We start from the raw sequence: 24,827 nt of genomic DNA, 5'->3' as shown, positions 1-24,827 counted from the left end.
CAGAGGAGCATAAATCATAAAGAAATGCAAGGAAGTGATTATTAAGGTTGTGAAGGAAAAGGATGAGTACAGGAAGAATTCTGGAGCAGTGGAAATGTTCTTTATAATTATGTGTTATCTCATATGCATATGTTTAAAAAACGTTTTTCTATTATCTTATGATTTGCAATTAAAGGGGAAAAAGTAAACCAAAATCTTTCCCCAAATAATGGCTGGGAGCAATAAGTATTTACAGTTGAGATATGATAGCATCAATGCCTTCGGGGGGGAAAAATGGGCAGGGCTGCGGATCACAGTAACCACAGAGAAAGTGATTGGACAATAAAGAGCAGGGATAGTATTTATAGAATGACAGTTCATTACAGGATACAGAGCACCTGGGACGGAAGTGGAAGAACTTCTTAAGTTAGAGAGCAATTTCCAAGGCGAGTTTTCCAGAGAAAAATGAGTACCAAGGGCAAAGTAAGCGAATATATTGTTTCTTTGTTCAATTCTTCTTTTTTTGTCTCTTTATACATTTGCTAAAAGAAACTTCCTTCAGGCATTACTCTCAGAAGGCATCAATTTAAAGTTAATCAAAAGTATTCCCCATGCTAGGAATTCAAGGAAATTACTCTGGATTCACCATAATGCTTACCACAAGGGTACTCCATTAAATGTTACTTATAATGGCCCTAAAAAAGAGAGATTTAAGTAACTATGTTATAATCATAAAATAGAATTTGCATTTATGAGAAGTAGTGTTAGAGAGGAATATGGAAAATATTCATAGTATATTAATAAGTAGAAAAAAGATTACCAAAATCACATATAATACTATCCCATTTGGGGACAGTCAAAGGATTTACCTCATAAAATTATAGGTGGATTTTATTTCTTTTGTTCTTATTTGTATTTTGAAACTTCTCATAATATATATTTAATTTGTAAATAAGACTAGTGATATTTTAAGATATAATTCAAAATTGCATAACAACAATCAAAAAACATATATTCATGTGCTGCTCAAAGACTGGGAAAATCATACCAAAAGCAAAAATAGTAGCATTAGAATGGAGGATTATAGGTTTGTTTCTTTTTACTTTCTTTCAATGTTACTTATATTTAAAATTAATTTAATTTATATTCTATTGATAAATTTAATTATTACATAAGCATCACTTCTCAAACTTTTATGTGAATATGAAACACCTGGATCTTTTTCAAATGCAGATATATTGATTTAGTGATTTTGAGACAGAGCTTGTAGTTCTAATAAGTTCCCTGGTGATGTCAATAACTGGTGGTCTAAGGGAGGATCATATTTTTCTGTGATGAAGGAAAAAAATCAAGGCATTATATTAGGGTAAACCTTAATATATCTGTTCTTTTCAAAAATTAAAAATGTAGTGAATATAATGTAGATTATGACTTATTTTCAATGAACATCCTTTTTCTTTAAAATAATATAATGATATATAGCATCCAGGCACAAACTCTATGATTCTTTTTCAGGAAATTATGGTATCAACATGCTTTTTAATTTTTACCCACAATATTCTCCTTTTCCTTCTCCCTTCCATTTTTTCTTCCTTTCCCTTACCTTCTCCCTCCTTTTCTCCCCTTCTCTCTCTCCCTCTCTCCAACTCTCCCAGGTTATTAAATGCAAAGCAGCCATTGCCTGGGAATTAGGCAAGCCCCTTTGCATAGAAGAGGTTGAAGTAGCTCCCCCCAAGGCTCACGAAGTTCGCATTCAGGTGAGTGGGGACTTGCCTGGGCTGGACGGACAAGGCACTAAGTACAGCCTTCCCTCAGGTCAAGCCTCTGCGATGTGGCTAAGAGGCCCTGGAGTTTACAGTATGGGGGAATTATATTTTTAGATCCAGATAAAAAATAACCCTTACCCCCCTAGGAGGGGTAAATTATTATTTATTTTTTAGAATATTAATAATAGGCTTAAAATTTAACTACATTAAGAATCAGATAAAGAAATTCACCTTGGATTAGAATTAGCTGTTTTGTTTGTTTGTTTGTTTGTTTGTTTCCCATTTGCCAATTATTGTAAAGTGTTATTAAAAGTAAGATAGAGAATTTGGTTCAAAACAAGAAAGAGGAAATACTGAAGTGCTGCCCTAGGCAGCATAAGGTTTTGGGTGCCCAGTTTAAGGGACCAGGAGTGGGTTAGCAGGGAGAAAAGACCATGTATTTCCTCCAGACTACTACATCAAGGGCTTATACATGAGAATAAATGAGACATCCTCATGAGCAGAATCTGAAATAATAATAATAATAATGATGATGATGATAATGATATAGCAGTAATTAATTTAGACAATCCTACCTATATTTGGTATCTCACTTTTAACTATAAAATTTTACTACCTTTATTTCATTTCATGCAGTTTCAACAAAATTTGAACAAGGCCTAGAAACCTGTGCTTCCTCCATTCTCTCTGCCTATTAGACTTTAACTTTTCCCTATTCTTTTTTATTTCTCCTCTCCTAGAGAGAGTAACTGCCAATTATATCCATTTTTATGATTTTCCAAAGACAGTAAAAAGTAGAAAACAAAGGCATATTTATAAGAGGAAAAGAATATGTCCTGATATATTTTGTTCTTTTATTTTTCAAAATACAATTCTTTTATCAAGCTCTAAGAGTGTTGTAAAGTTTCCAGGTGACATTGGGCCTAAAATTATCCACCTAACTATCCCAATGATACGATTACAGAAACATAACTTAAGTATGTGGTTGTTTTGTAGATAATCGCCACTGCTGTATGCCACACAGATGCCCATATTATCCATCCTAAAAGTACAGAGTCTGTGTTCCCGGTGATCCTTGGTCATGAGGGTGCAGGAATTGTGGAAAGCGTTGGGCCAGGAGTGACCAACTTCAAACCAGGTATTTTATTTTCTGATTCCAATTAAACGGAAATGTCAGGATATTTCAGAGGTAATTCCTAATACAGTCCTGGCTTAGCATGCTATAATTGATTTCTATTTACATAGAGGGATCACCTTTTCCAAAGCAAAACTGACACAATCTATCACAGTCTAACAATGAGACAGAATATTTGAAATCAGAGCCATCTAATAGTATCTGGGGAACATGGCCACTTTATTTACCTATAGCACTGAGAAATTGTACCATGAAGCAAAGCTACAAAGTTAGCTTAAACTGAAGCTTTCATGGAGGCACAAATGACAACTTAAAACAACCTCCTCTAAAAGAGAAAACTAATTTAAATAAGAATTTAAAGAATGAGGTCTTATGAGTGACTTAAGTGAGAAATATGTTAGTTTAAGTATCTTTTTGGAAGTTTGAAAAATAAAAATAATACATAAATGAAACATGTCAATGGCTAAAATTATTAACTTCCTATTTCATAACAGATCCACCAAATACTGAGGACTTATCAGGCAGGATGAACTGTGTCATTCTTTCTTCCTTTAATGAGAATGCCCCAAATCTAGAGGTCTATTGTATCTTTTCATTCCAAACAAGATCATAAAAACCAATTGCTCCCAAAGTTTATATCCATGAAGGGGTCTGGCTAATGTAGTCCCAGATCTGCTACTTACTGACTGTTAAGTCTCTTTTCTGTTACTCAGACTTCTTTTTTTCTAAAGTGGGGACAATGATAGCATGCATCCAAAAGGGTTGTTCTGAGAATTAAATGAGACAATAAAAGCAAACAGTTAAAATGGTATCTGGCACATACTAAATGTTGAACTAATGTTATTTATTATTGGACCTTGGTCATCAGAAGATAGAAGGCATTTTAAATTGAAATTAAATAAAAAGTTAAAAAATATAGAATTTGAGAGTAAAATAAATGGTGAAACATGGAGATATCATATAAAGTTTACTCTCCATATCTAACGTATTACATCCACCTCTCCTATTATATAAAGGAGTTCTATTCCATACAGATGTTTAGAAATGTAATAAATAATAGTCATGATGCAGAGAGTTGCAATGACAGAAGAGTCCTTAGACAAGACTCTTCCCCTGATGGTATCAATACAGATATGTTGCTCGATTGCCCAGCAGAGAAAAAAAGAAAAAGAAAGACAGAATATGCAATACTTGGGGTAATCAGCAATCTTAGATAGTAACAAAATGTTGTAGCCAGCTATATTTTCTGCTGAACACAAAATATATACCCTAAAGAATGGTGCTTTCCTCCACTGATTCATCTGGTAGGTGAATTTTATAAGTAACATCTTAGATACCAACCAACATATGGCCTTTCTTTCTAGGTGACAAAGTAATTCCACTCTACGTACCTCAATGTAGAAAATGCAAGTTCTGTCTGAGTCCACTCACAAATATTTGCGTGAAACTTGGGTAAGCCCTATACACTGTTAGTAAGAGTGTATATTCATACAAATATTTTGGGCACGGCATTGGCAATACCTAAAAGGAGTTGAAGAGGTACATATTTTCTACCCACCACTTCTACTCTTAGGAGCATACAAAAAACTGTTGCAAGATCACCCGGGGATACATGTACTAGAATGTTCATTGCAACATTGTTTATAATAGCAAACAATTGAAAATAGCACGAATGTTCATCAATAAGAGAATAGATTAACAAATTGCTATGCAACAACAGAATGGAATACTATGTAACAATGAAAATGGCTAAACTTGATCTACATGTATCAACATAGAATACAGTGGCCTCTCTTATCTGTAGTTTCACTTTCCATGGTTTCAGTTACCTACTCATGGTCAATTGCAGTCAGAAAATATTACATGGAAAATTCCAGAAATAAACAATTCGTAGTTTTAAATTACATGCCATTCTGAGTAGTGGGATGAAATCCCATGCCATCCCACCCCATACTGCCCAGAATGTGAATCATCTCTTTGTGAATCAAATCTTAATCACCTTATTCTTTACCAAGACTACAGAAAGATCTATTTGTCCTTAATGCTAATTAAAACTAGTTATCATACTGCTCTTATATCTATTGTTATGTCTCAATTTCCTCACTTATAAAATTGACATAATAATGCCTACTTCAAGGGTTATTGCAGATATTCAAAGAATTAATATGCCCTTTGCAAACTTTTAATGAAATAACAGACTTTGGCAATAACCATAAATTCTTTCTAATATCACAAAAAGAGAGATAAGGTATTACATGCCTTCAGATGAAAATACACAACACCACCTTTGAAGTATTCCTACAAAAATATAAAACCCTAATCAGATCAAGCATTTAGTTCAAAAATACTAGTTTAAAGGAAATCTGGCAATGGAGAAACATGTTAAACCAGATTACAGCAATGCCATCAGAAAAATCCAGAATGAGGAAAACTCTACCAAACAAATGGCTGTTTCTTCAACAAGTAAATTGCAAGGAAAAAACAACAGGAGAGGTGAAAATCTATAAATTAAAAGAGACTTGAGACATATCAACCAAATGCAATGTGTGGACCTATAAGAATCTTTATCTTTTAGAGATACATACTCAAATATTTGCAATGAAATAGTAATGTCTGGGATTTACTTCAAAATAATCCAAAATGGGGGAAGAATAGGTGGTAGTGTGAGAGGTAGGAAAGGGTAATAGATGGAATTAGATTAGCCATGAATTGGTAATTGCTGAACCCAGGAGATGGTTACATGGAGATTCATTCTGCTATTCTTTCTACTTTTATATATGTTTGAGTTGTCCATAATAAAAAATGTTTTAAATTAATACATGTAAAACCCTTAAAAGAGTTTCTGGCATATAAAACTATTCAATAAAAAGTTTATTATCATCACTGTAATAGACTACTTCCATTATATTTATTATATTATGCATTATGTTATATATTATTTATATTATTTATATATTGTTTGCATTATATATTTATAAAATATATTATATTACACATGTAATGTGTAATATAATATATTATTTTGATAACATAAATAATATATAATATATTGTATATTATATATTTATTTATGTATATACATATATATTTAGGCAAAAAGTCTCAAGTCATTTTCTCAATTTTTCCATCTTATAAAATCGTCATAACAAATATATAACACCTAACAGTTTTTTCAGGAAAGTAGTAAGTGGTCCATTTACTTTTTTTTGTATCTTTTTTTTTTTTAATTCTCTAGTTCACTCGAAAATCCTCTTTTGGGCCAAAAACTAATGGAAGACAAAACAAGCAGATTTACCTGCAAAGGCAAATCAGTTTACCATTTCCTAGGGACCAGTACCTTCTCTCAGTACACTGTAGTATCAGATGCTAATCTTTCCAAAATAGACGATGATGTAAATTTAGAGAGAGTTTGTCTGCTTGGATGTGGATTTTCAACTGGCTATGGAGCTGCAATCAACACTGCTAAGGTAAAATGATTATCACAAGGTTATATATAATAGAAGTTACTAGGAGGCAGCGTGATAAAGCAGCTAGAATTATCTTCAATTCCTGGTTCTGTCATTTCTTACCTCTGTGATTTTTGGCAAATTATTTAACCTCTCTCCTCCTACCTCTCTATAATAATATCTGCTACAAATTGCTGTGGGAATAATTAAATCATATTACATATGTAAGACATCTGGCCCAGCAACTGGCATATAGTTGGCACCCAGTTCATGTTAATTTCTTTTCCTACACTAGTACATTAATTATAGACCATCCCTAATTTAAATACAACTTAAATATGTCCCCTAAATATGAATCCTCAACCTGGGACAGCAGACCCACTCAAGAGACAATAGAAACTACAGAGACTCCCACCCATAATCATATAGCCTCTCCTATTTTCTCTCTGATGCTACAGATTCCTCTTCCTAAACTAGTAACTCATCTCTGCTTCTCATCCTATCCCTTTTGTGGCTCCAAGGGAGGGGCTCAAATGAGAAAAGGAAAGTGCAACAGTTTGTTGTGGCTGGAGTGCTGGAAGTATCATGGAGATGAAGTTAAAAAGTGAAAGGGGTGAGATAATAAAAATCCTCCAAAGCCATGCAAGGAAATTTATACCTCATTTCATTTAAATGAATTGACAATTTGGGATGACTAAGTGAGTTAATTCATATCTAGAGAAATATTAGTGGTCATCCAAAACCAACTATAACATTAATACAATCAAATAAGGCCTATTAGAAATGTAGACAACAAGGTATCCCTTGTTGCCAGATGGGAGGAGGGTTGGAAGTGAGTGCAAAAGGGAATATAGTCAATAACATTGTAATAACTATGTATGGTGTCAGGTGGGTACCAGATTTATTGGGGTGATCACTTCATAAGGTATGTAAATGTCTAATCACTATGTTGTACACCTGAAACTAATGTAATAGTGTAATAGAAAATTTTTTTGAATTTTAAAAAATATGGGGAAAAAACAATAAACCCTTTAAAATATGTGAGTTTTAGAATTTTATTCTGATAACACTAAAGGGAAAAAGAAAACAAGGAAACAATTTGCACTTGGGCTTGTTCCTTATGAACTGATCATCCTAATGGCTCTCAAATAATTCTCCAAATTTAGTCAGTGACACATCCTTGTTCACACTGGCAGATTTCCTTAAGTGGTTATATTATTTTGTTTTATCACAGACAATTCTTTATTTAAATGTTCCTGTCCCCATATCATTCTGTTCCTTGAAAAAAAAAAAAGTGGGAGCAGCTGCTTCTTAAGTTAATTTATCATTTTCCTGCCTGCAGGTCACCCCTGGTTCTACTTGTGCCGTCTTTGGTCTGGGAAGTGTCGGTCTTTCGGCTCTAATAGGTTGTAAAGTAGCAGGAGCTTCAAGAATTATAGCTATTGACATCAACAGTGAGAAGTTTACAAAGGCCAAAGGCCTTGGAGCCACTGACTGCCTCAATCCTAGAGACCTACAAAAACCCATCCAAGAGGTCATTATTGAAATGACCAATGGAGGTGTGGATTTTGCCTTTGACTGTGTAGGTGGATTTGAAGTCATGGTAGGTATGTTTTCATAATAGTATGTAATAAATAATATTTATTAACCTTAATAAACATTGATAGTATATATTAATGTATTAATTCATTTCACATTTCATATTTATATATTTATATAAATACATAAATTATATATTTATATAATAAGCAGTGTTCAATTTTATATTAGATATTATGCAATATTTTATAATTGATATTTAATAAATATTACTGATAAATACTTAATATTAATGTTATTAATCTTCCTATTTATCCTTCCACATGAAACAGCAATAAATTAAGAGAAAACTTAGAAAAAAATTTTTTAAAGAATTATGCCTATGAGAAGTGAAAAAAAAAGAAAACAGATTTAAAGGAGGGAGTAAGAGAAGGTAAATGGTGCCACCTTAACAGCTGGGGATACCCACTCCCATTTAAAAGTAAAGCAGGGAGAGGTCAGCAACCTAAAGACAATCCAATTCTGTCAGATCTCAATAAATGGGCTACAAAATTAGGTCCAAATTATATATTTGAAATTTTCAATATATTAAACACACATACGAACACGAAGTGCAAAATGGAAAAGCAAATCTTTTTTTCCTGAACACTACAATTTTGTGCCATTGAGATTTCCTCTCCTCTCAGGACAGGCTACATAATTTTCAATACCCTTCTGAAGGCCCTGAGTGACAGCACTGGCTGCATGCCCATGAAGCCAGCTATGTCTATATCACTCCAAAAAAAGAATAAAGAGCCAACCGTACAGGCAATAGATGGAAAAGTTAACTTGTCAGAGTATCCAGTTTTATTATCCAGTGAAGAGTCACCTAGTGCATATTTGCTCAAAGACGCTAAGTAGTTTTGTTTTGTTTTAATGAAATAACCAAAGAATTCATCAACTAAATTATCTGCCTGTGGCTCCTTCTTATTTCATTAGGGAGAGCTGTGAAGTAGCTGTGCATTATTTGCTTTTATTTACACATTCATTCAGCCTAGCTCCTAAAACCCTCTTTTAGGAAAGACATGAAAATAAAATTCTACACTTCAACCAGGAGCAGGCTTTGCTCTTTCTTCCCCTCGGTTCTTACCTGACTGACCCATTCTCCAGAAAAGTGAAGACCAGGAAGAGCTGCTAAGAGTAGCAGACTGCCATTGCTAGATCTTTCCTCTCAAAATAATTTCATTGTAATAATATGACTGTTTAAAAGTGGATTTGAAAGGTAATAAGCTCTCAATAGATGTTAGCTATTACTGAAAATTCATGCAGTAAGGGCTCCTTATCCTGCACTGCTCCCTTGTGCTCAAAGCCTAAGGTCCTGCTTTCTTAATTGTCCTTGGCACCTGCAGTTTGCAATGTGCCACATCCATTCCTCCACTTCGCAGAGCTCAAGTGTTTTACAAACATTGAAATTCAACCATTTACCTTGTTTTTCTAATACAAATATTCTCAACGCTGGCTGTACTTTAGAAGTGCCTGAGGAGTTATTGGGTTTCTTTAGTACCATATCCCAGGATATTCTCATGAATGGACCACATCCCAGGATATTCTCATGAGTTGGGGGCCCAGGCGCCAATATTTTTTATAAGTTTCTCAAGTTGAGAACCACTGATCTAAAACTTGGCACGTTCTATTAACTTATTTATTGTACCAAGAAACATATTTTAAATTATGGAATAGAATTACAATAGAGAATCCAAATAAAAAGAGATGGATTTATTTAATCACAAAAAGAAGAGCTAGCTACCCTTCCACTAGAAGTTTCCATAACTAGGAAAAGATACATTTCTGGGTTGTAGAGGAGATTCCAATAATAGGTATAAACTTGATTTCAATGACCTCTCATGCTGTAAATCAGCCTAAAAACCCACAACACAATTAACAAATCATAATAACTGATAATTTTATAAGATTTTGAGGATTAAAAATAATTCTCATCAAAAGTTATCAGAGCCTACTAAATAAAATACTGTATTTCCATATAATACACATTTAATTAAGTCATCATTCTATCATTATGGAATTTAATTCTTTGCTTGGATCAAAGTCAGAAATGTAGAAAAAGCAATAGGAAAAACATTTTTTTAAAAAGTCAGTGTAAGCAGCTATCTTCAGGTGACAGGTAATGCCTGTGGTCTTTTCCCCTCTCTATGGATCTCTATATATAAATAAAAATGTTTCTGCTATATAAAAAGTACAGAAAATAGAAGATTTTCTGTACTTTTTATATATATATAAATAAAAATGTTTCTGCTATATAAAAAGTACAGAAAATAGAAGAGTTGCTATTTAGAAGTGTTAGGAATTTCCAAAACAATAAATAATCACATAATCAAACAAAAATTTCAAAACATGTTCTTCAAGTTCTAGTCATTGATTTCTTCTGCCACTAAAAAGGCAGAAAAAGAGAGAAAAGACAAAGAATTTACTGTACTTCAAATTGCTTCTTTTGTGTAGTGATCAGTGATGAAAAGGAACTATATTTCCTATTGAGACTTCTATAAAAGTAAAACTTGCCCCAACAGGTCAGAATCAATTGACTGCTGACTATGGCAAGGATATAGGAAAATGTTTACATTTTTCTTTTGTAATATTAGTCTCAGAACATTTTAAATGTTCATCTATTTACCTACCATAAGACTTATATGTGGAATGGCCATCCAGAAGTTTATATCTTTCTTTAACTTATTTACATTTTCAATCCCTGGCATTTTTATATTATTCCCAAACTTATCATAGGTTACCATAATGTTTTCTCTTTCTCTCACGCAAAGATCAATGCAACTCCCCTGGCCCACTATCTTGCATGTGGTGACTCAGCAATCAAGGAGGTTCAAATTTGTGGCTTCGCAATCTCTACCTAAGGTCCTCTTGGTTGTTACAGCAGGAGAAGGGACAACTGACAAGTTGCACACTGGCTTTTCTGATCTGCCTAGAAAATGACACACATCACTTCTGCCCATAGCCCATTGGCCAGAACTAGTCACATAACTCTACCTAACTATAAGAAAGCTAAAAAGTGTAGCGATGCAGATGAAATGTTTCATGAGCAGCAGTCAATGTCATTTTGTTTAACTATTTTACTCTCTGATTTAAACAGCATTTCTTTTCATTTATCCTACACTGAGATCTACTAAGTTTGCAGTATGTGCCTCATTCTATGCTCTAGTGAATACTTAACTACCCTCTCTTAATGACTTTAAATATTTTGATCCTATACCCCAGGAATTGCAAACATTTTAGTATATACCCATGGTAAATAGTCAAAAGCTTTTTGATTAGAGTTTACAGAGTTTATAGTCTATACACTTTCCTAACTTCATGTATGTGTATTTTTCTTGATATACAATGATATACATTCTAGGTTCATATAACTATGGCATTAATCAGGGTGAAATACTATGTTACATTTCTTTTAAATATCATTTTTTGATGAATCTCAAAGTTTTATTGGATGTTCTATCTGAAACAAAAGGTTCAAAGCTTAATCTATCACACTATGACGTCCCATTATCTCATAAGCAGAATTGAATAAATCTTCCCTAAAACATACTACATATCCACACTGGAGTCATGTTCTACTTTTCTACTTACTCAGCTGGTCTTTTTTGTTTGACTTTCCAGAAAGCAGCCCTGGAATGCACAACAGTAGGTTGGGGATCATGTACTCTCATTGGAGTAGCCATGCAGAACAAAGAACTGATTCTTTCTCCATTGGAGTTACTAATGGGCCGTACTATCAATGGAACATTATTTGGTGGTCAGTTTTTTTTTCTTTTAATATTCTCCATAGTACTACTCAAATTCTTAAAATAAATGTTATTGAAAGGAAAGAAAAATAATTTGTTGTTTAAATATTAAGTACCTAGAAAACATCTAAGGACTACAGGAAATCTATTCTATAAATTACTTGAAAGTAAACAGTTTGTATAGATAGGTAACTACAACTTGAAAATTGAACAAACACAGAAGAGCAAACAATAAACTTTGACCAAACTGAGATAATTTCTTATCTAGAAGTAGAAAATAATTTGAATTTTTCTTATGAAGAAAAAATTTTAAGTACATGAAAATACATAAAATTAAAGATGGGGAGGGGTTTAGTCTATACGGAGCAAGCTGAAGCTGGCCTGATAATTTCGTTCATTCAACTCTGACCAAACTACATCTTCATGACAAATACCATGTCTTTACTTGGCATTTTGGCCAAATTACAGGTTGGAAAAGTGCGGATTCTATCCCAAAGCTGGTTACTGACTACAAGAATAAGAAATTCAATCTAGATGCTTTGGTAACCAGTACTTTGCCTTTTGACAAAATCAATGAGGCACTTGACCTAATACTCCAAGGAAAAAGGTAAATTAGCAAACAGATGGGTAAGTGGCTTGAAAAACCTTTACTATATTATTTTTCTTTGATGTAAAAAACTAATCAGTTTTTTTTTTTTCCCGACACTTTCCACATCATCAGAGGTACTAAATCTGCTTTAAATATTAAATAGAGGCCATTTGGGAAGGAAAAAAAAACTTCCTACAGTGTAACCTCAGGTCCCTTTGGTCCAATATAGCCCTGGCTCTGGAATCATTATATTCTGACAAAGAGTGCCCACTTCAGGCCCTTCTTTATCAGAATCAGGTGAAAACCATGGAGATGTGAACAATGAGTGGCAGGTATCAGATACTTAAAGGATGCCCCAACTCTCTTGTCTCCTTGCTTTGTCATTGGCCTCCTATAAGATACATTCTGACCCACAATTTTAGCTTTATTGTGCTTTCTTGACATGGATGGACCCTGATAACTGATTTATAGAAATGTCCCAATTAGAGGCTCCCTAGCCGTTGGGGAGTGGGTAAGGCTAGGATCAACAATTTTTATTAAAACGATCAAGTATACAGCCTTGATCAATAGAGGCAAAAGACAAAACACCAGGAACAATGCTGCACAGAGGAGATGCAGGACAAAAAAAAAAAAAAAAAAGGCAAAGAGAAGACATTACAAAAGAAAGGGAGTGAGGAAAAGTCTAAAGTTAAATGACAGAATTTTGACACAAAGAAGAAATGTTACAAAAGAAAATAGATCCACGGTAAAAGGACCCAGGCTACTTCATGGGAAAGAAACGCAAGAAAACGTCCCTACTGACATGAACTCCCTAACTTGCAAACAAGTTAGCTATAACATATCAAAGAGTTCAATTTTTAAAAAAAAGAAATCAACATTCTTTTTAAAGCTACACTAAGTAACTTAATGTATGAGTCCCATGTCTCGCTCAATCTCAAATATTCCTCAAGGAATATTCCTCAAGTTAGGAGTTTGGTTGGCATTTGGGGCCTGAGACCCTGCAGCTTCTAGCTCCTCCTCCCCCAGTCATAAATTTACCCAACAAGGGATGCTAAGTGGCAGCCAAGAGAGAATGTTGCATTACTTTATTAATAACTGAGCAAGTCTCCCACACTCTTAAAGCAGGCCTAGTAATCAGTGGTAGAATGGAGGCCTAGGGGAAACACCTGAATGAAACCTCCTTCTTCCACCCTGGCTCGCTGACCGCCCACACAGATGGAAAAGCAGCATCAGAGAAGGCAGAGGGTGGAACTTCCCAGGTGTGCTCATTGTATGGCTACTGCAAACACAATTGAGGACAGGCCTTCCTGCTATACTAACTGCATAGAAGCAAGAAAGTGGAGAAAAGGGATGGTATACAATGATCAATTAGTCTGTTATGGCACAGTGCCCCTCATTTATGGTGAAAGAAGGACACAAAGATTCTCCCTCTACAGGGAAGTATAGCTTCCAGCCCCTGAGTGAAGAAGACATTTATGCATGGCAACCTGCTGATGCCACAGATTTCACAGCTCCAGCAGTAAGGTCCAAGATAAGGAATTCTGTCCTTGAGGTTTATCTCCCTCTTTGCTTCTACATGTAGAAGGAGTTATCCAGGAGTAGGAATATTTGTATTCTCAGAAAGTAGCATTCCAACACACCAATCACCCCCTCTTTTGATGCCCAAATTGCTCTAGGCTACAGGAGAGCCAAGAGCAATGACCATTCCAAGGCGAAAAGCTCACTACAACCTTGATATGCTCTACTTCTCAACAGCACCACTGGGCAAAAAAGACCTTGCTGAGGACCAAGCAAGGGTCCTCACTTTTCCCCCAGGTTTTTGGCATTATATATCAAGTATCGTCAATGCCATGAATGGAAGAGGATGACAAGATAAATAAAATTAGACTTAGCAAACTATATCTCTAAAGAAAGATTGAATCATATTCTGAAATGGAAAAACAAAAATTATTTGTGGGTTTTGGTTAAATTAACTATGAAAATTATACTGATTATTGTTTTATAATTATTAACAGCATTCGAACAATTCTGACCTTTTGAAGATGCCGGGTGAAATTTGGAACACTATCTGACTGAATATGAACCGGTTACTTTATTACCTGATATGATCAACAAGAATCACCATGAATTTAAACAAATATTTAGTTAATATCTCAACATCAAATAGTTATAAAGATTATAGCATTCGTATCCATAAAATATATTCACATTTCCTATATTAAATAACTATGATAACTGATGTGTTTATGAATAGAATCATATGATGTTTAGGAATTGTTTAAAACTAGTTCTAGAGAAGTGGGAATGAGAAACTAGGAAAAATCACTATTATTTATGTGAATAAGATACATACATCTTTAAAATAGATATTATATATGTACGTGTATACATATACAATGCTATTATGTAATTTATTTTTTAATAAACTGCTAAATAATTTTCTCTTAAACATTTGTCGATTTCTTTTCTCTTAGCCCCACTTTACCATTGTGAACTATAATCACAAGTTGTGGGATATCAGAAGTGGGATATGTATATAAATGAATGTGTGTGTATATATATATATATATATATATATATAATTAAAGATTTTTAAAAAGAAAAAACACATCTATGCTCTCAAATTTCCATATTTATTAATTGCTCTTTTATCTTCAATAATTATTACAACATATTTTTAGAGCTTTATAGAGTTTAATGATCTGTAATTTCACTAAGTAATCTGCTTTCTAAAGTCGACCAAAAGTGACATAAAACAATGTACTTATAATAAAGTAATGTAAGCAAAAATATTTGTAGTTACAAGATTTAATAGACAATAAGATTTCTATACAAGCAAAATGAGAGTTTTCAGACTATTATACTCATAGGTGCTGCATGAACAGTTTAAGGATAAAACAGATAATAATTCGGAGCACAGGAACAAAGACTAGACCCCAGCTTAGCATAATTTTGGAAACTTGCCAGTTTTTTTTTTTTAAATGTTTACTACATGTTGATCTCTGAGAGTAGATAAACTTCTCTGAAGCTTTGGCTGAAGAGGGTAGAAATGTCTCAAAGTAGAAAATTATATTCCTGCTCATTTAACTAGCTTCCTCTTTCATTAGAAATGGAAGCTAGTTAATCTATAACTGCTTCCTTTGTTGGTACTGTAAGGAACGGGATGCACCCTGCAGGTGGCTGGCCTTTCTCATGCTTTCAGTTATGTTCAGAATCAGTTCTGTTCTTCCTTCTCATCTCCACCCCACCTCTTCTTGCCTTCCTCAATCCTCCTCAGGTCCACCTTGAGACCCGTCTCCTTTCAGTTCTTGGCAGCCACAGAGCTGTTTTCCTTCTCTGATCTCCTTTGGCTCTGAGTGTCTTTATTTAACTCTTAACACATCTTGAGTCCACAAAACCGGAATGGCACTTGAACCCTCCAAGGGAAGGAAAACAAAACCAAAAATCAAAAAAACAAAAACGTTATTTTAAAGGTTTGGATTCTCTAATGTAAGATTTACAGGCCATTTTTTTTTTTAATGATTTTTTGGTCTGAAATCATCACGCATCCTTAAGAATGCCAGTTAATAGGGTGAACAATACTTGAATTTATAAGGTAATACAATCACAGTGTATACTTCTGAAAAGAAAAAAGTGTTTTAAGGTAGAGTCGCTGTTTCTTCAAACATCTGGACTGTCATTGCTTTCTAAATGCTACTACAGCGCCCTCTGGTGTTTTTTATTGAACATTTTTATTTTTCCATCTAGATCCTATTTGAGAAAAAGAATTCAGGGAGAGAATAACAACTTTCATTTACATCATAACTGACATTTTTAAAAGTACTTTCATGTGCAGTATTTTGTCTGATTCTCCAAAATTTTCACTCGAGGTCAAGGCCATTTTTCATATTCTTTGAGTGCCTTGCAAATAGCAGACCTTCCAGTAACGCACCCTGTGAGGTGTAGGCAGGGCAGAATTTATTAACCTCAGTAAATAAATCCTATGTTACACGGAAAACAGTCTCTATTTTTCTGACTTGCTTATGAGAATTTTCATAAGAAAATCCAAAGAATCTTTGAATCTTCAAGCTGAACATTATCTTAAGGGTGGTAACAGAAGATACTGAAAAAGTTAACAGTAAATTTCATGAAATTTGCAACTTCTTTTAAAATAGCTCATCGATAAGTATGTGTCTGCACATGTGTACGCACTCGTGTGTGGGTGGGTGGGTGAGAGAGAGAAATTAAATGTGACAAAAAATATTAATTGGTACATCTAGGTGAAGGACATAGAGGTGTTCATTGTCTTGATTTTCTAATTTCAAAATCATGAAACTTTTTAAAATAAAAAGTTGGGTCAAGAAAGATGTATGGTTTCCAATCCCAAATTTAATAAATAAATCATTTTAAAAAATAACACAGGTAGCCAGTGAAGCTTGGGTTAAACACCTTCACAGGCCAGTTTTTTCCTAATCGTTAAAAGCTAAGGTCTGCTCTCTGGAGCACCATAGAGTAAGTTCAGTCCCTCTTATAGTTGAAGACAGTTGGTACATCCCCTGCACCCCTACCACCAAGTCTTCTTTACTCCTAATTAAATTTCTCTGAATATACTTAAACTCAATATTCTGTATGTGGTCTGAATAATATACCTATTCTTAATAATATGCCAGTAAACGCAGGCAATATCTACATATTCTTCCTTTAGTCAGCCATCTCTAATGTTAACAAATATTGAGCTATATAAAATTCCTAAACATTTTCTCTCCGGAATGCTGTTAAAACAGAATGCTTTTATTCTATCACTTTAACCCAAGGATAGGCCATTTTTCTTCTCTGAAGTTGCAAGGTCTTTTGAGAAGGAAATTGTAAGTAAATAAGGTATTTAATAATATAGAAGGAAAACTATGTCTTCCTTATTTTATTGCTATTAAGTAGCAGTTTTCATCTCTCCGTTTCTGCCAATAAAATTTTGTTCTATAGGCTTGTTTATAATGTAGCTAATGAAATTTTAGAACCTGCCCTTAAAAATTAAATACTTTATAGTTAACCAAAGGAGTCTAAGAGATGAAAGACGTCCTTCTTGAAGCTATAAAAAAAGAGAAATAAAATTCTGCATCATAAGCTACTTTTAAAAACCTGATTAGATAAGTATTAAATTAAGAATGTTCCCAAGAGTATCAATTTGTTCTTTTTAGCAATATGGAGACATGTAAATATTCACAATTGTTACTAGAATGTCTTCTGTTTTTTGTTAAAAAGAAATCCATTCTTTGTTAATATAAATGTTATTTAAACCGAATGATCTAATAAGACTCCAAAGGCTTTAGAAAGTGTCACCTTGTCCTGTAAAAATAACCTCCAAGAAGAATCTGCTATTCTATCTTGTTGATAGGGTTTCAACCTCATAATAATATTATAATCGACATCTCTGAATTTCTAAGCAGTCTTTTAATTTTTCTGCCAAATTAAGAGAGGATCATTAGCATTTTCCTTTTCTCCTATATATACAATGTGGAATTATTAACTATTACATAATAATGGAATAATTAAAAGCCTATCTATGCCTTTGCTATATTTACTTCTTTTTTTAAATCTGAGTCTGAATTTATTTCATTTATATTAATAAATTCATGAATGATGGTATAAATAGAAGCATGACAGATTGGGCCCATGCTCACCTCCACAGTCACTGCATTTATAAGCCCCGTTGAGCAAGAAAGGGTGGGAAGGGGGTTGCTGCTGAACAACATCCCCAGGACAGTCACCTGATTACTGACGACCTCTTCCAAAATCAGACCTTTTGGTGAGACTCACATGGAACAGAAATTTCCTCACACTCAGTGCCTGTTAAGAAAGTTTCATCCACATATTTTTTTTCTAGTCTTCCTTATTACCAGTCTTACAACCTAATTTCTTCAAAGTTTCTGATCCTCTGACCAAATCATTAATTACTGCCTCTTAGTGTAGATCCATACCTCAAGCTATTTCATTCTTATCAAAGAGGAATCAGAGAGATATAATCCTTGAAGTTCTGTTCCCTGGCCAGGTTTTTCAAGTCTAAAACTGCCTAACCAAGATGAAATCTCTTCGTCTTCTATGAACTGATCATAAGAAATCTCCCCAAGGGGTGGAATTGCAGTGGGAGTATGAATCAATTGCTCAGGCAATTTCCTGTGCCTTCAGGTCTGATTGGGTCCAGTCCCACATCTATCACTCCTGCTTGATAATGCTATTGTCCTGAGCATGTCCAGCCTTATAATCCTGTGGATCCAAAAATACCCAGTTTCTGGTAAGAAACTCAGATAGCATCACCTAGTGTCTCATGCTCAGGCATTTTTAACCATAACCAAGACTGAAGAGAGCATGACTTTGCTCTAAAACTCTGGGTTATCTACCATTATTCCATTATAGGAGTTCACCACAGGCTCCATATAACATCCTGCCACGGACCACTAAAAACTATTCAGTCCATAAAAGGAAAGCATCAGAGTTGTTCTCATAGCAATCTAGACAAGCTGAACTTCTCTTGCTCTGGGTTCTATTCAAAGCTGGCAGTTTTTTAAGTCACATTATAAATAGATGAGGGCTTCCCAAAGATGGTTTTGCCCAAGCTGACTGCCTATTCATTAGCGTTTCCTCACTTGTCCCTTGCAAACAGATCCCAATTTTATTCATGAAACAGGCAATAATGAGCTCAGGGAAGGTGGTACTCAACCTCTGCTCCAGGATCTAAACTGTGATTGGTCTAATCCCATTCCCCTTTGCTAGTGACTCATTTGGGATAGACATAAGACTCTATTATGGTGAGTGAGATATAAGGGGAAGTCTTCTAGGAGGGGGTGGTGCTTTAGGCAGTGATTTCCCTCTTAATTTTAAAAAGGGGTGGAGAGGATAAGGAGAAGACCCTTTCCTTCTTGCCTTTGGATGTTGTCATGTAAAGACATGACAGGCTGGAGCTGCAGCAGCCATCTTGAAACCATGATGGGAAAGACAAGAGTGGCAAATGGCAGAGAAGCTGAACTAGAGCCTTGATATCATGGAAAAGCAGAATTAACCATTCTCCTTCATTAAATTGTCCAGCACTTTTAGAAGCAACCATCTACCCCCATAGGCTTTGAATGATATGCCCTTTAATAGTCTTCTATGGCAAAAACCTTGTGGTCCCCAAAACTTTTGCCTTCAATACTTACTCTTTATTCCAAGAAATCAAAGTTGATTTTTTTATTAACTGTTCCATTCCTGCATACCTAGAGATACTCTCCTCCTCAGAGTCAACTGAATTTTCACTGCTTTCGGTCTGAACCAGATCAGATAACTAATCTCAGACTGACCCATTTCTCTGATGGTCTGTTTTCTTTCAATACTCCTGCTACTGTTGCTTTGTTTTGCTTTTTTAATTTTGGTGGTTTTTTTCAATTACAGTTGACATACAATATTTTATTAGTTTCAAGTGCCTAAACATAGTGATTAGGCATTTATATAACTTATGAAGTGATCACCCCAATAAGTGTAGTGCCTATCTGATATCACACATATTTATTACATTATTGACTATATTCTCTATGCTATACTTTACATTCCCATGACTGTTTTTATAACTGGCAACTTATATATTTTAATCCTTTCCCCTTTTTCACTCATTTTCAACTCTCCTCCTGTAGAGAGCCAGATCTGAGCTGGACCTGTGGTCAAAGCATTGGCAAAGCCATGCTTGACTGTGTTGCAGATCCTGCGGCCGAAGCATTGGCAAAGCCATGCTTGGATGTGTAACAATCTGCCAAGAACAGAGAAGGGAAACCGTTAACAGACAGCTCCTTCTAGTTTAGCATAGATAACCGGGTACAGACAGGCCTTGGGAAATTATTGCTGCCAACAAGTTTCAAGTCCTGAGAAGAAGACTCTCACTCCCTCCTTGACCTTCAAAAGTGTATAATAAACACACTGAGCTTGCCTTGGGGCACTATATCTGAGCAGACTGCAGTGTCCCATCTGGCCCCAGCTTTTGTATATACTGTCTCTGTGTTTTTCTCCATCCTTCCATTGCCCCCTCTCAGATATATTAACCCTCTAGCCGTGCAGGTCACGGCATCCTCTCATCCGGCAACCATCAGTTTGTTCTCTGTATCTATGACTGCTACTGTTTTTTATTGACTTCATCGCAAGTCACAGAAATCAATTCTGGTTAATTTAAAATAATAAAATTTATTAAGAGGAAATTGGGTAGGTCATAGAATTATCGAGAACTAGAACACACTTTCAGAGATATACAATTTGAAATTATGTCCACACCTTACAGCAGAATTGATCTGGTCACTACTTTCCTTGCCCTCGGACCCCAGATGCTACAGGCTGAACCATCAATATCACCCCTGGACACAGAACACCACCACCACTGGCTTGGCTGCCATTGCTACTCCAGGAAATTACACCTGCAGTGGGGAAGGAGTGAGGGGTTTGCTTCTTCTCCCTTACATGCTCCATCTCTCCCATCACTTGTTAGTGTCTTTCAAGAGAGTAGATATCGTTTTTATTTTAATGAAGTCCATCTTATCAATTATTCTTTTCATGGATCATGTCTCTGGTATTGTATTTCAAGTCATTGCCATACCCAAGGTCATCTAGATTTTCTCACATATTATTTTCTAGAACTTCTATAGTTTTGCATTTTACATTCAGGTCTATAGATCCATTATGGGTTAACTTTTGTGAATCATGTAGGTCTGTGTCTAGATTCATTTTTTTATATGTGGATGGCCAGTTGTTCCAGCATCATTTTCGAAAAGATTATCTTTTCTCTTTTATATTTTCTTTGCCATTGTATTTTCTTTTCTATGTTTAAAGGTCATTCGCTATATTTACATGAGTCTATCTCTGGGCTCCTTATTCTGTTCCATTGATCATTTGTCTGTTCTCTTACTAATACTACATTGTCTTGATTATTATAGCTTTATTGTTAATCTTGAAGTAAGATAGTGTCAGTCCTCCAACTTTGCTCTTCTCCTTCAATACTGAGTGAGTATGCTGGGTCTTTTACCTCTCCATATAAACTTTAGAGTTAGTTTGTCTATATCCACAAAATAACCTGCTGAGATTTTGATTGAGATTGTGTTGAATCTATAGATCAAGTGGGGAAGAACTGACATCTTGACAATATTTTTTCATATCCATGAACATAAAATATCTCTTCATTCGCTTAGTTGTTTGGTTTCTTTCATCACAGTTTTGCAGTTTTCCCTCATATAGATGTTATGCTATTTTGTTAGCTTTACACCTATTTCATATTTTAACATGCTAATGTAAAATGGTATTGTATTTTTAATTTCAAATTCCATTTGTTCATTGCTTGTGTATAGAAATCAATTGACTTTTGTATATTACTTTGTATCTGCAACATTGTTATAATTGCTTATTAGTTCCAGGAGGTTTTTGTGGATTCTTTCAGATTTTCTATATACACAATTATGTCATCTGGGAACAAAGACAATTTTATTTCTTCTTTGCCAATCAGAATACCTTTTATTTTATTTTCTTGCCTCAGTGTATTAGCTAGGATTTCCAGTATCATATTGAAAAGGAGTAGTGAGAGGGGACATCCTTGCCTTGTGCCTGATCTTAGTGGGAAAGCTTCTAGTTTCTCATCATTAAGTATGTTGTTAGTTATAGATTTGTTGTAAATGTTCTTAACCAACTTGAGAAAATTCCCTTTGTTCCTGATTTCCTAAAAGTTTTCACCATGAATGGGGGTCGGATTTTCGTCAAATGCTTTTTCTGTATTTATTGATATGATCATGTGATTTTTCTTTTTAAGGTTGATGTCATGGATTACATTAATTTTCAAATGTTCAACCAGCCTTGCATGCCTGGGATAAATTCCACTTGGTTGTGCCATGTAACTTTCTCATAAATCGTTAGATTCAATCTTATGATATTTTGTTGAGGATTTTTGCATCTAGGTTCATGAGAAATATTGGTCTGTAGTTTTCTTTTCTTGTAATGGCTTTGTCTGGTTTTGGTATTAGGGTAATGCTGGCCTCACAGAATGAATTAGTAACAATCTATCTTCCCGTTGCTTCTATCATCTGAAAAATATTGTAGATAACTGGTATAATTTTTTCCTTAAATATTTGATAGGATTCACCTGTGAACCCATCTGAGCCTCGTGCTTTCTGTTTTGGAAGGTTATTAACTACTGATTAAATTTCTTTAATAGATACAGGCCTGTTCACATGATCTATTTCTTCTTGTGTGAATTTTGGACAGATTGTGTCTTTTGTCTATTTGATCAGATTGCTAACTTTGTGGGCACAAAGTTGTTCATAGTATTAGTTTATTATCCTTTGGATGTCCATGGGATCTGCAGTGATGTCTTTTTCATTTCTAGTATTAGTAATGTGTAGCTCTCTTTTTTTCTTAGCCTAGATAAAGGCTTATCATTTTCACTGGTCTTTTCAAAGAACCAGGTTTTGATTTTGTTGATGTTCTCAATTGATTTGCTGTTTTCAATTTCATAAATTTCTACTCTAAATTTTATTATTTCTTTTGTTCTGCTTACTTTGGATTTAATGGGCTCTTCTTTTTTCACTTTCCTAAAGTGGAAGCATAGATGTTGATTTTATCTTTCTTCTTTTCCAATATATGCATTCAAGCTATGAATATCCCCTTAAGAACTGCTTTCACTGTATCCCACAAATTTTGTTGTGTTTTCATTTTCATTAGGTTCAATACTTCTTTAATTTCTCTTGAGAGTTCTTCTTTGGCCCATGTGTTATTTAGAAACGTTTGGTTTAAGCTCCTGTATATTCCAGTTATTCCAGTTATCTTTCTGCTGTTGGTATCTAGTTTAATTCCATTGTAGTCAGGGAGCATACACTGTATAATTTTTATTTCTCTAAATTTGGTAAGATGTGTTTTATAACCCAGAAACTGGTGTATCTTGATGGATGTTCCATGTGAGCTTAAGAAAAAAAATGTATTCTGCCCTTTTTGGGTGAAATAGTCCATTAGGTGTCAGTTATATCAAGGTGATTAACAATGTTGGTGAATTCAACTATGCCCTTGCTGATTTCCTGCCTGCTGGATCTGTCCATTTCTGATAGAGGCATGTTTAAGTCTCCAACTGTTAAAATAAATTTATGTTTCTCCTTGCAGTTCTATCACTTTTTATCTCATGTATTTTGAAGCTCTGTTGCTCGGCATATACACATTAAGAATTGTTATGTCTGCTTGGAGAATTGATCTTCTTATCATTAGGTAAATGCCTCTCTTTATACCTCAACATTTCTTGCTTTGAAGTCTGCTCTGTCTGAAATACAGCATTCTAGCATTCTTTTTATTAGTGTTAACATGTTATATTGTTCTCCATCACTTTACTTTTAATCTATACATGCCTTTCTATTTAAAAGTTTTTTCGTGGACAACATATATTTGGATCTTGTTTTTTGATTCACACTTACAATCTCTGTCTTTTAATTGGTGCATTTAGACTATTCACTTTTAGCGTGATTATTGATATAAGTTGGATTAATATCATATTTGTTACTGGTTTCTATTTGTTGCCCTTTTTCTTTGTTACTATTTTTGTCTTCTCGTCTTTTTCTGCCTTCTCTGGTGTTATGATTTCATTTTCTTTTCTTAGTATATCAATTATTTCTTTCAAAAAAAATTTTTTTTTTACTATTTCCCTAGAGTTTGCAATGTATATTTACAACCAATCCAAGTTCACTTTTTTAAAATAAATTTTTATTTTTCAATTACAGTTGACTTATTATATTTGTTTCAGGTGTATAACATAGTGATCAAAAATTTATATAACTTACAAAGCAAAGTAACCACCCAATAAATCTAGTACCCATCTGACACCAAACATAGTTATTACAATACTATTGACTATATTTCTTATGCTATACTTTACATCCTCATGACAGTTTTGTAACTACAAATTTATACTTCAAGTTTACTTGCATTAGCACTATACTGCTTCACTGTTAGGGATAGTACCTTACAATAACAAAGTAATCCTAATTTCTTCCCCCAACCCTTGTAGCATTACTATCATTCATTTCACTTATACATAACTATAAATCAACATATTGGTATTATTATTTTGAACAAAGTGTTATCTGTTAGATCAACTAAGAATAAGAAAAATAAAAGTTTTTATTTTACCGTCATTTCTGTATCTTCAATCTCTTCCTCTCTTTATACAGATCTGAGTTCCTGACCTATACCATTGTTCCCTCTCTCCGAAGAACTTTTAACATTTCTTGCAAGGCAGGTCTACTGGCAACAATTTTTTCTATTTTTATCTGTCTGGGAAAGTATTTCTCCTACACTTTTGAAGGATAAAGTGACAGGATGCAAAATTCTAGATTAGAGAGGTTTTTCTCTCAACACTTTAAGTATTTAATTCTTTTTGTTTGGATGGTTTCTGAGGAGAAATCGAATTTAATTATTATGTTTGCACCTATATAGGTAAGGTATTTATCCCCCCTGGCTTCTTTCAAGATTTTTTTCTTTAACTTTGATTTTCTGGAGTTTGAATATGTTATGCTTAGCTGTAGGTTTGTTTGTTTGTTTTGGGCATTTAGCCTCCTTAATGTTCTCTGA

The 24,827-nt window shown here is 34.2% G+C and overlaps 1 protein-coding gene across 2 annotated transcripts; it reads left to right on the top strand.

Moving 5' to 3' along the window:
* The first annotated feature begins 308 nt into the window (after positions 1 to 308).
* On the top strand, positions 309 to 23,757 carry LOC120588342 (all-trans-retinol dehydrogenase [NAD(+)] ADH4). Of its 2 annotated transcripts, XR_005649229.1 has the most exons (10): positions 309 to 462; positions 1,635 to 1,736; positions 2,742 to 2,883; positions 4,245 to 4,332; positions 6,116 to 6,347; positions 7,669 to 7,929; positions 11,529 to 11,664; positions 12,122 to 12,260; positions 14,258 to 14,353; positions 23,741 to 23,757. XR_005649229.1 is itself a non-coding variant. In XM_039845777.1 (9 exons), the coding sequence occupies exons 1-9, from the start codon at positions 445 to 447 to the stop codon at positions 14,280 to 14,282; spliced, it is 1,143 nt and encodes a 380-aa protein (XP_039701711.1). In that variant the 5' UTR covers positions 309 to 444; the 3' UTR covers positions 14,283 to 14,676. The 2 variants fall into 2 exon arrangements, 1 of the variants encoding a protein (XP_039701711.1); XM_039845777.1 differs by lacking the exon at positions 23,741 to 23,757 and having other exon boundaries at positions 14,258 to 14,676.
* The last annotated feature ends 1,070 nt before the right edge of the window (positions 23,758 to 24,827 follow it).

Source organism: Pteropus medius, unplaced genomic scaffold (assembly GCF_902729225.1).
Source record: "Pteropus medius unplaced genomic scaffold, Ma_sr-lr_union100, whole genome shotgun sequence".
NCBI classification, from domain to species: domain Eukaryota; kingdom Metazoa; phylum Chordata; class Mammalia; order Chiroptera; family Pteropodidae; genus Pteropus; species Pteropus medius.
Note: the sequence above shows the minus strand (reverse complement) of the source record. Positions and strands in the feature narration are given on the sequence as shown.

What these genes read in the sequence shown, in the direction of transcription:
- LOC120588342 (XM_039845777.1), top strand. An exon ending in CTGCAATCAACACTGCTAAG is followed by an intron (nt 6,348 to 7,668) that starts GTAAAATGATTA and finishes TCCTGCCTGCAG; the next exon opens with GTCACCCCTGGTTCTACTTG. An exon ending in CAATGGAACATTATTTGGTG is followed by an intron (nt 11,665 to 12,121) that starts GTCAGTTTTTTT and finishes GCCAAATTACAG; the next exon opens with GTTGGAAAAGTGCGGATTCT.